General features: G+C 31.0%; 1 protein-coding gene across 3 annotated transcripts in view; it reads left to right on the forward strand.

Moving 5' to 3' along the window:
- LOC145326911 (protein TANC1-like) overlaps nucleotides 1-12,025 on the forward strand; it is a 146,973-nt gene that overhangs the window by 116,336 nt on the left and 18,612 nt on the right. For all 3 annotated transcript variants that reach the window (XM_080170356.1, XM_080170357.1, XM_080170358.1), the window contains 3 exons: nucleotides 7,671-7,844; nucleotides 8,135-8,234; nucleotides 8,448-8,595. In XM_080170356.1, the coding sequence (XP_080026482.1) occupies nucleotides 7,671-7,844; nucleotides 8,135-8,234; nucleotides 8,448-8,595 (422 nt within the window). The remainder of the gene's footprint in view (nucleotides 1-7,670; nucleotides 7,845-8,134; nucleotides 8,235-8,447; nucleotides 8,596-12,025) is intronic.

A 12,025-nucleotide genomic window follows, 5' to 3' on the forward strand; every position in this document is an offset into this window, starting at 1 on the left:
CTGTTCTACAACAATTCACTGTAAATCAAAAAACCTTGATATGGATCAAATGTAGATAATGAATAAGAGATAGGGGGAGGATGGGAGACAAAGATTTGAGGGTATCATTCACAATCCTTTTATGATAAATTGCCACTAGAAAAAATATTATTATACTTTTTTGGTTATTGGTTAGTAAGATCCCTCAGTGCACACACACTGACATTCATGCCACACAAGTGGACACCCTGTTACTTATAAATAATTATGAAACTCATCATGTAATTTTACCTTGCTTTTCCTAAATATTTTGCTTTAAATTAAAATCCTTCGCTACCTTATATTGTAGACTATAGTGGTTGTGCCCCTAGCATCATGAAGCTCTGTTTTTAAATGGGTAGGGAGCTCTTTTCTCCAAACAGTTTTTCCAAACTTTTTCCTTAACTAATTTTGAAATCTCATATCTTTTATTACCATTTTGCTTTTTGTCAAACTTTTTATCAACTTTTTTACTAGACTTTTACAACATTTCTACACTATCCTTTCTTTCCTTTAATATACATTAACAGCCTTGTGAGTTATTTTTGTAGTTCAAATGGTGGGCCTGGGTTGGGTAGTTACATGCCTATGATAGAGTCAAATGCACATTTGTTTGCATTAATCATTTCGGATCTGTCTACTATTCTACTTGGTTAGCAAGAAGTCGGTCAACTCGTTGGTCGACAAACGTTCATATCCTGCCTTACTCATTTGACCCATTAGTGACGAACCGGGTATTAAAACCCGGTTCCACCCGGTTCCAGAAAATGTTAAAAAAAACGGTTTCCAGTATTCAAATTGCATCATTCTCAGTATGAATCCCCCCTCTACTACCCTAGTTTTCATTTCCCCCTGGAGTAGGCAGTTTTGCTTAATTCTGTTTGCCGGTATAGCTCAACAAAATTTGAAAACCATGAAAATTTTGGTGAATTCAAAATACCCCTTCTAACTTTTTTGTTTTTATTGTAAAGTCGCTGATTTTTTTTGTGAAATCTAATGTTTATTGACAAGTACATCTATTTGTGAATTCGTTTTATTCAAATTATTATTTTTTATTGTTTTTTTACGCCCTTTTATGACCCGGTTTGGCACGGCCATAAATTTGGTTTTATTACCCGGTTTTAACTTTTCAACAATTAAATATTTTTTTATGATTTATTATTCTTGAGCCACCCTAATCAGTATACCCTAGTAATCTCTATGTGTGTCCTCCAATAATTTTATGCTCGTTTTCTGATATGTATTACCCAATTTTTATATGTTCTTGTTTTGTAGTGTGTGTGTTTTAAAACTTCAAGAAACGGGTTTTTTTAACCGAAAACGGCGGCACCTATAACTGAAACACTAAATTGGATATAAATTGCTTTGTATATTACTTGTAGCTCTATAGATTACATGAGGTTGTGTAGTTTTCAATTACGGATCGTATCAAAGGTCTAAAAAGTGTTCATCTCACTTTGGGCATTCAAAAATTACATTTTTAATTTTTTGGTCGAAAAAACTGGGTTTTTACTTCAAAACCGGGTTTTAATGCCCGGGGAAACCGCCCAAAACGGGTCAAAATGCCCGTTGTGCATTTATGGCCATGCCAAACCCGTTTTTTTTGCAACTTTCCTGTGCATGCCACTAGAGCAAAACAAAAAAATATGTTTTCCGTTTTTACCATTATAAAGCTTCCCTGAGATTTTCAGCTCGATCGGCCCATAAAAGTGGCGCTCGGCACTAATGGGTTAAAGTATAAAAAAATTTACCATCAAAACGGACAATGCAGTGTTCAAATAGGACCAAGAGACATTTAGAATCCATTGAGAATAAAATTTAGCTGCTCCTACTTAGCAGATATTTAATTTCAAAGATTTGAGGTGAAAACACCAAATTCAACGAATATAGAAGGCAATTCTACTTTAAATACAGAAAGATAAGATGTGTTTCTGTAAATTGTGCTCAGTATACTTTTAGATACTTTTGTAACGCAAATAAAATCTTATTAATGTAAAATCAATGCAGCAGTTGTGATTTGACTTGAATTTGGTTAACTTGTCTTTGTGTTTTATTTGTTTTCTTTTTGATCTTACCCATTGAGGTATAGGATTCTTTACTTATAAGAATAGAGAAAATTTAGAGACACCATCTCTAAATCAGCCAATAGAATAACTGCAGAAGAACAATCTGGCTAAGTTATTGGTAGAAATATGTAAAAATTTTTACAGGAAAGAGATAAAATTTGCATTTCTTAAGACAAAGATAGCTTTTTAGAAATCATATGGTTGAAAAATTCCTTTACTGTATTACTGGAATGATTCATAAATAACAAAAAATAAACAAAAGTGTTTATCTTCTAGAATTTCTCTTTTGAGTTGATGGATTATAGGACCAGTTTGACCAAATCGATATCCTTTTTCAATTGTGCTAATATATGACTCTACAGGTTATCTGATTCTTGATTGTAGGATAAATATTTCTATAATTTTCTATATATTTCTAATAAACTGCTAAGTAACAAAATTGTAATTAATCTGTTTCTATTAAAATTTTTGAATTAAATTCATTAATAAATGGAATATTAAAGGAACCCTGCAAAAAATACCTCTCTTTAACTGCTGAAAGCCTGCCATAAGTAGACCCAATAAAAAAAATTTGAAGCCTCCAGCTTCAAAAACAAAATTAATAGCTTATCTTTGTCAAAAACTTAGACTGCCAGAAACTGATAACATTTTTACAATAAAAACACCCTCTTTTATAGTCAAAATGTCTTTTAAAAAATTCAGTTTAAATTGCGTTTAAAAGCATAAAATCATAGCAGGAAAAAAATGAAACTAATGTAAGTAATACAGATGCTTAGCTTTGATTGGTTGTTTAGTGTACTTAGCGTGGACTCAGACTTCTGATTGGCTAGAAATCCTAAAGGCTAGCATTCTCAGGCTTCATTACTCTCAATAAGGCCTAATTTTACTCAATACCAGAATACAATATTTTTGAAGGTGGATTGAATTTATGTAAAGGTAATTCTTATCTCAGGATTCTTTAAAACTGTAAAAATAGATTTGAATATATTTCATATAGCTTGATAAATTAGATTCAAAGGCCTTATAGATTTAATTAACTTTGGGATAATGGGAAAGGACAATGGAATATAAATTATCCTTGCCAAACCATTTCATTTTTATGTAAAAAGGTATGATAACCAATCTGCCATTGTCCTATCACTCTCAGATATAGTTTAACTTTGGCCTATGTTATTTACTAAGTATATTTGCGATTACTTTTATTTAATGAAATCTTCCAATTTTTAACATGTACAAAACGGCCTGATTAATTGCTTCAAGATCCATGTCAGATCTATATAGGAAATAAATGTCTATAAACAAGCTCAAGTTTTCCAAGGAATATATGATTAAAACTCATAGTGCTCCAATAATCCATAATAAACTCTCATTGCCCAGAACGATAAGAACCATTATTTTACTTTATTAAAAATAAATTCATTTTTTTCATTTCATGTTGCTATTTACCTTATATTGATGTATTTAATTTCTAATCATAAAAAAGAAAATTTAAATTTATAATATGATAAATTTAAGAAAACTATGTTTTAAAAGAATTTGATTGTGGCGACATTTTGTGTGTTCAAATATTAAACTAAAATTGTAATCATCATCATTAACCCTTTGGTGATGGTAATGTAAAGAAAAAAATATAATTTTAAAAAATCTTTTAAAAATCATTTAAATTATTAAATATTTACTTTCTTTTAGATAGTAATGCCGGGTGAGGAAAATAGATTTATTGAGAAATAGATATGCATATAGAAAACTAGCCAATAGGGAGATAATTATAACGAGCCAACTCTAGTATGTTATAACACATACTTAAGACTTAAAACTTAATGTAATGAAAAGCTTTCACTTAAGCAAAGCTAACAAATAAAATTATGAAACTTATCAGGGATCTAAAGAGATAAGATAATGGCCGATAAATTAATGCACATCCATAATGATGACGCACTAAATAACCCCTTATGTAGATTGAAATTAGTGGTTCAAACGTTTATAAACACAATGTAATCAACCAATCAAAGCCAACGAATAAGAAAACGTTATTGTAAAACTTTGTGTACTATTGTAATAAGAAGTCAATTGTCTCCTCGCTCTCTGGAGTAAGAAAGAATAAAATGCGATGGTACTCTACAATTCACTTTTCTGCCTGTCCATCCTTCAGTCCATGATTTTTTATGATTTTCCAGTATGGCTACGAATCCAATTATTATCTGCTGGATCAGACCCGTCTAATCCATACCTGAAACCAATTATTGTATTGTATTATAGACATTTTTCTACAAATAGTAAAGTAAAAAGTTGTAATATGAACACCAGTTTTGTTAGACTGGGCCTTCGCTTCTTCGGGACTAACAAAACTGGAAAAACAGATGCAATAAACAACTAATCTTGGCTGTTTAGTTTTGACAATGCCAGTTTTCATCAACCAATTAAGATTAAATAAAAGTAAACAAATTTATAAATCCAACAAATGTTTATAAAACTTCGGGTACTACTGAAATTTAAACCCTCCCTTATTTTGCTGAGAGTGAACATATTAAAAAGACATAGTTATAGAAACCTGCAAACCATAAGAGTGATTTTTTTAGACATACAGAATTCTACCAACCCTTTTTGTAAAAAACGTCGCTTAGAAGCATTAACATTTTGTATGTATCTTATCAATTTATATTGTTTTAACTCTTAATATAAAAAGCGTCGTCAAATGTTTTAAATGGACGTTCAGGACTTTCTGATAACGATTACAGGGTGCTACTGTTCTTCTCATTCTGTCTTCTCATGTTATTATAGACAGAATTTATTTAATTTTTCGTCCATTTTTCCCTCCCTGTAGACAACTTTTATTGTACCAAGGGAGGTAGGGAACATTGGACTGAAATTACCTTCTTAGCTGGTCCAAACCCTCTAGGTACTAACCAATTAAAATTCAGTAAAAGTCCCCAAAGATGTTAAGCAAACAAAAATAAAAACGTTATTATAAACTTTGGGAACTAGCAGAGAGAGAGGTGGACAATGGACTGTTTATTATACTAGTCCCCAAAGTTTTACGATAACGTTTTCTTATTAGCTGGCTTAACAACTTTGGGGACTTTTATTGGATTTTGAATGGTTAGGTTATTAAGTACTAGCGGCTTCGCCCCTAGCCTCTAGGGGCTTGGCTGATGAGGTAATTTAAAAAAAAATAAAAAAAATAAACAAAAAAATTCTGGTACTGCGCTCATAATTTATGGGCAACACCAGAATTTTTTTTTGGGGGGGGGGGAAATTTCATTTTTGGGGGGTTGGGATTGTCCCATCCCCCAAGAAAATAGCTTAAATCCACAACAGGACCAAAAGGTATATACCCTGAAGAGTAGAATCCAATCGGTTCAGTTGTTACCAAGATCTTAAGGGACAGACGGATGGACGCCGACGGTATTATAGATAGTATTGGTTAAACCAACCAATCAAAATTCAGTAAAAGTTCCTAAAGTTGTTAAGCCAACGAATAAGAAAATTTATATTTTGAGATTTCTAATAAAAAATTTACTTTAAGATAAACATTTTCTGAAAAAAATTGTTCTAGCTTCAAAAATAAGGAAATTACATCCATTTAACCTTTTAATTAACCTTAAAAAATAAAGTTGTTAAATGAAAGGGTGAAGTAAGCGAAAAATGACTTTGTCTTACTTAAAGTCGGAAATTTATTATTGAACAGGGAACATGCACAATTTTTTTTGCCATCTAACTCTTATAGGAGCCGAGATGATATGTGGTGTGGGGGGGGGGGGGGCATTGAACGACTAAGGTCTGGAAATGGGCCTGATTGTTAAGTGTTAACAACCTTTATTTTTAGGTCCTTTTTTTCTTAAAAACTTCAAACTAATAAAAATAAAAAAAATAAACTATATAATATGTACCATTTCTACTATGTCGATTTAAATATATGATATGTTATCTTAAATGTATCATTCCAGTTTTGTCTCTATTGAAAGTAGAATGATACATTACTATTATGTCGATATAAATAAGGAAATCAATGTTTATGAATACGCTGATATGTAAACATGAATGTATGATTTCAGTTTCGCCTCTATTGAAAGTGGAATCTTACATTTCAAAAATCGTATCGGCGTTGAAGATATCTTCACCAAGAGAGGGGAAAGTGGAAGGGTAGATTACAGTTTTAGAGGGTCCAAACCATAATCATAGATTATGTTTCTGCTTCTATAAAAATGGATTCAACTCCCTAACTGTAATAGGATGGTCATAAAAGTATATATTATTTATGTAGTAAAATATTTTAATATAAATAAAAAAAAATATATTGTTCACAATAACAATACATTCAAACATCTTCAAAATACATCTCCAATTAACTCACAAACAGATAGACAAATAAGACTTGTTTAAAAGCTTTGCTTCTATATTTTTATCAATTTTAAAGAGATGGAGTGTTAATGGGAGGGTTATTTTGAATTAAATGTATTTTATTCCTACAAGAACATGACATTAAAAAAGAATTAATAGCTGTGTTTTGTCTCTGATGAATTTAAGGACATGTAAACATTTTAAGTATTTTTTTAAGTGTAGCTTTTCCATAAATAGAGACGATCCGTCTCTACATCTGTCTTTGATAGTTAATTTAGACATTTTAAAATTGTTCTCGATTAGATATAAGATAATTTAGAATTAATCTCTTTTGATTTATTAAACAATATGATTACTTGATTGTGAGATCATTGGGTCAAAAAAAATCATTAGAAGATTTATGCTATGGGCCTAAATGATAAGTAGTGGCTTGTCCTGTAATTTTATTAGGATTGAATTTATGTACAAATTATGGCTCAAAGTATCTCTTCTTGGCTGAATAATTAATACTATATAGAGGGACAATAAATAACTATTGTAGGAATATTATAAAATTAATACAAGTTTTGTTAGCTTAGGCATTCGGCCGCTCGCGGCCACCAAAACTGGTTTAAATCTTAAAATTTTTTCATCTAATATCCGCGGAAAGCTGTCTATAATAAAATGCGATAAATAACTTTTCTTATCCTGGAATTTATTTGATGCGCATAGCTGTGGGATATTAGTACTAAAGTCTAAAGTAGGCATGTTTGTGGAATCTTAATTCTAATATATTACCTTTTTATATACTTTACCTACATTACCTTGCCTTTTTATGCTCCTGTTCATGTTATTTTAAATTCATGCATAATTGATAATGTTAACTTTTACCTTGAATTTTATTATGTATCTAAAAACAAACTCCTAAAAATTCTCGAAACGGCTTCAACGAGAATACAATTTTAAAACTTTTAGGCTATTGGAGGGTCAGTTTTTAGGGAGGGAGGGGTTATTTAGCTGTTTATTACTGTAGCCCCCAAAGTTTGGGGACTGTATTAAATTTTGATTAGTTGGATCACTAAGTTGAGTGTCTGAACGTTTCAACCACTATTTTTAATGTACAGAAGGGGTAATTTTGTGTATCTTCATTTAGGAAGTACATCAATTTATTGGCCAATTTTTTATCCCTTTAGATGCCTGGTCACTTCAGGTTAAACAAATTATTAGTTAAATTTGAAACTCATCATTTAATTATTATATTTTTAGGTTGACAATTTTGTAACCTGCCAAGTGGCGGAATGGATTCACTCTCTGGCCGCCCAGCTGTCGCAGGCCCCGCAGCTGGAGAGCTACCACAGCCTGCTGTCAACTGATCATGAGCTACGAGGCAGGCTGGCATTATCTAAGTGTCTCAGTGATCCAGATTCTGCTTTGACTGAGGTAAATTAGATTACATTCACCCTTTATTGCATTTATAAGAGGTTGAGTTCTAAAACCTATTTGAAGAAAATATTCCGCAGATACTAAAATGAAAAATTATTAGATTAAAACCAGTTTTGTTTTAATATTCGTGGAAACTTGTCTGCAATTTGATGCTATATATGATTTTTCAGTATGGCTGAGTACCGTTTCTGATACACCGGATATTAATCGGTTTCGTAGCTATACTGGAAATAGCTTTTTATCTATTATATTTTGACACCCTTAAAAAAAAATATTTTCTTATTTAGGGTATTCTGACACCCTTGGTATCACTGCAGAAGTCCGGGAAGCTTCCCTTCACAGCACAATCAAATGCAATCATACTTATCGATGCCCTCTGCGATGCAGGTAATGTCAATCAATTTTAAATTTGAACAAAGATGACAACATTTTTTAATGCGAAGCGCAAACATTGTAACATTTTCTAAACCCCGATTAAAATACAAGATATTTGTAGTTTCTACGGAGATTATATTAATTTTGAACTAATAATCATTATGTAAAGAATTCTAAACAATGTTAACCAATAAAAGTATAAATATGACATAATTTTTTTTCTAGAATTCCATCGGCCTGACTATGGATACACGTTGTCCCAGTTTCTCGCCCGCCATCTGCCCGCATTTCCCAGCTGGCTCAAAATTGTGTGTACTGTCCGTACAACAAGTAAACAGACTTGCGCGGCCAACCTCCCCTTTCATAACATCAGGTTAGCTTCATTTTTTGTTTTGAATTAAATCTCCTTTACAATTTATCCTTATTGGTTTGTCTGCCTAGAATTACTTCCTTCTTCAACCGTCAGCGTCACAAGTTTTTTTTATTTAACCAGTGCTTTCCCACAAAATACCTGTCGAGCTCTGAACCAAAAAAGGAAAAACTACCTCTTCTCTATTTTCAATGTTTCAAAGCAAGAGGTTAGGGAGGTTTTTTTTGCTCTTCAAGGCACTTTAAGGGAAAATGCCATTTACTTTAATTATCCTTTTTAATCTTTCGTGTCTTAATTACTATGACGTACTGATGAAAGGACATTTGGACGCATAGACATGTCCTAGTTATAGAGTAGCTTCGCTACTAATAACTAACTTCTAATAGGTGAGATATTAAATTACTAAATTTGTTCACGATAATTTAGATGGGAAATGTGTGAGCAATTTATCTAATATCAGTTTCCCTAAGGCAGCTATTTCATTTGATAGGTCGCATAGGGTTAATTTCAACATTTGTTTAGCTTCTGGATTAAGTACTTTGGGGTATTATTGAAATTTTAGAAGATTTTTTTTATTTAACATTAGAAGATAATAAAGTAATAAATTCATTCTTTTTATCTAATATTCATAAAAAAGTTTTAGTTTACATTATTTGTCTTGTATTTTTTTGCTTATTAAATCTTGTAAGTAATATTTATCGGCTCTAAGATTTCAGTAATTGATATCTATCCTTTCCCACCCATATAAACTAAAGCTAATTGAATATTGGATAAAGAGCACAGCATCCATAAATGCGTAGCTCAACCAATAAGACAATCTAAGTACGAAATATGAACATTATAAGTAAATCTGTCACAAATTTGCTTGAATACAGTATATCATTATTAGGACATACATATTTTCGAGACTTTTTTATTGAGATGATTCGCTTATAAAATCATTGTTCTAAAAATGCGGATAATATGATAATTATATCATGTAAGAAGTTTGAGTTAAAACAAAATTTTACCTTTTTGTTACGAGAATCATCATTCAAAGATTAAAATCGTTTATTATATGTCTAATTTTGAGGTCAAAGCTTCCAAAACGAACGTACAGAACGGCAATAAACAGGAGCTACACTTTTATAAATTCTAGTTTAGATATAGAAGCTAAAAGGGAAATTATAAATTCCCTATTACACACACACACACACACAAATAAACATGCCTATAAATGCTATAAATAAAGAAATAGACAATAAGTAAAAAAAATAGTACTCCTATATATTTAGAGACATTGTAATTCAATAATTCAATTAAAAAAATATTTATGATTTCACATAAGAAATCTAGATCTATTAATACATTATTTCAAACAGTTTTTGGAAATAAAGGTATTAATTAAATTTTTAATTTTTTCTTTTACCCCTTTTCCCTGAATATATTAAAAGTTAAAGTGTCGCATAGAGAGAGAATTCTTAAGTAATAGTTTAAAACCGAGATTTGTATTCTTAAAACAAAGAGGACAACATCATGAAGGGAGAGGACTTTGGGGTGTTTTTTACACTAGCCCCCAAAGTGTTCTTATTCGTTGGAACAACAACTTTCGGGACTTTATTGAATTTTGTTTGGTTGATCATTAAGGGACTAAGCGTTTCAACCCCTAGTAATAATCTACAGAAGGGATAATTTTGTTTTTAATCATTGAATTCGACCGTTGTCGTATCCCTTTAGATCCATGAAAGTTATTTTATTATTACTACGCTATTGTACCAGGAATCCTCATCCAAGGTTTATAATCGATTAGACGATTATAGCACCCTTTGTTAACGATCAGAACTATTTTTAATTATTTTTTTCTAAATCTTTGAGTAATGAAATATTTTTCTAATGATTTGTCACTAACCGTGATAAAATTGAGCTTTCCAATTAGTTTTGTTTATTCTGTGCATGACATTAATCCCCTCGGAGGGTGGGAGTAACTCGCCCCCCCCCCCCCCCACCACCCCTCATAATTAGAATCTCTTATTTCCCCCCTTGACTTAACCCTCATTTTCCTCTCCTTTGTCCAGTTGAATTTTATCTTATCTGAATATAATTGTCATGACTTTATTTTTATGGAGCTTTGTGTAAAATTAATCTAAACTACATTGTTTTCTTTTTTACCCTTTCTATTTTACATTTTGGAAGCGCAGCATTAATACAAAATTATTTAATTTTACTTGTAAAATTCCTTAGATAATAACAGAAATTTGTTTCTTTTCAAACATTGGTATTATTTAAAATAGAACCTTTTTATTTATTTCATTGCTTTTTATTTTATTCAGACTTTAAAAATTTATATTTAAATTTTTATTCTATATCTTTTAAACATAAAAATGCCCTTATCATTATTATCTGAGAATAATGTCTCTTTCTAATTGTATTTCCCCTTTTAACATTTATTTTAAGTTGTATGGTGATGCAACTTTTAGTCTTTAGAGGATTTTTTTCTTCAAATTAATATTAATTTTAAAAAAATAGAATAGTAACTTATTGAACTAAAATTTATATAAATATTTAATAAAAGACACCTTCAGTATTGCAAAATTTTGAACCTTTTACGCCAAGGTGTCAAATTAGTCAACTACATAGAAACTGTAAATGATAATAATTAGGAATCTTGAGGGATAAGACAATGGACGGTAAATTTATGTTCCTCTTATCTCGATGAAAAATTTAACCAACCAATTAATATTTGATAAAAGTATCCAACGTTATATGATAGAACTTGTTTATAAAGCTTTGGGTACATTTTAAAGTCAATTTCCCTCCAGGCCTGAGTTTTAGCATATTTTAAAGACTTTTCTCGTATTCATTCGAATCCGGTGGATAGGAACCGGTTCTCATCCATACGAAAAAACTAAGTCTAGCATCGTATTATATCCAGCTTTCTACGAATACAAAAATGTACAATCATATGATTAAAACCAGTTTTTTAGCCCGTGCCTTCGGCACCTCGGGGCTAAAAAAAACTGGTTTTAATCTTATAATTGTACATTCTATATCCGCGGAAAGCCGTTTATAATACGATGCGAGAAATAACTATTATGTTGCCACACCTTTAACCCTTTCCCTCTTATTTGTGTGCCTTATTATAACATTCAAAGCATCAATAGATATAGAAAATCTTGATGGACAATCTGGGCACCTAATCCGTCTAACCTAATAAAGAATTTCAAAATCGACTAACCCTTTTGTTTAAACGATTCATTTCAATAATACTAGCGACGAATGTATGATATATATGTTTTTTATATGCTTCACATTATAGGTAAGAAGACATTTTCCCAGTATCTAATTTACCCAAGAAAATCTTTATCCTAAGCCAAATCTGTAAACGTTCTGACCAATAATATGGCTGGATTGTTTCTGAACTATTTTTCTATTGGCTGATTCCTAGAGTATGCAT

Source organism: Acartia tonsa, chromosome 8, assembly GCF_053477335.1.
Source record: "Acartia tonsa isolate MP-2025a chromosome 8, ASM5347733v1, whole genome shotgun sequence".
Lineage (NCBI taxonomy): Eukaryota > Metazoa > Arthropoda > Copepoda > Calanoida > Acartiidae > Acartia > Acartia tonsa.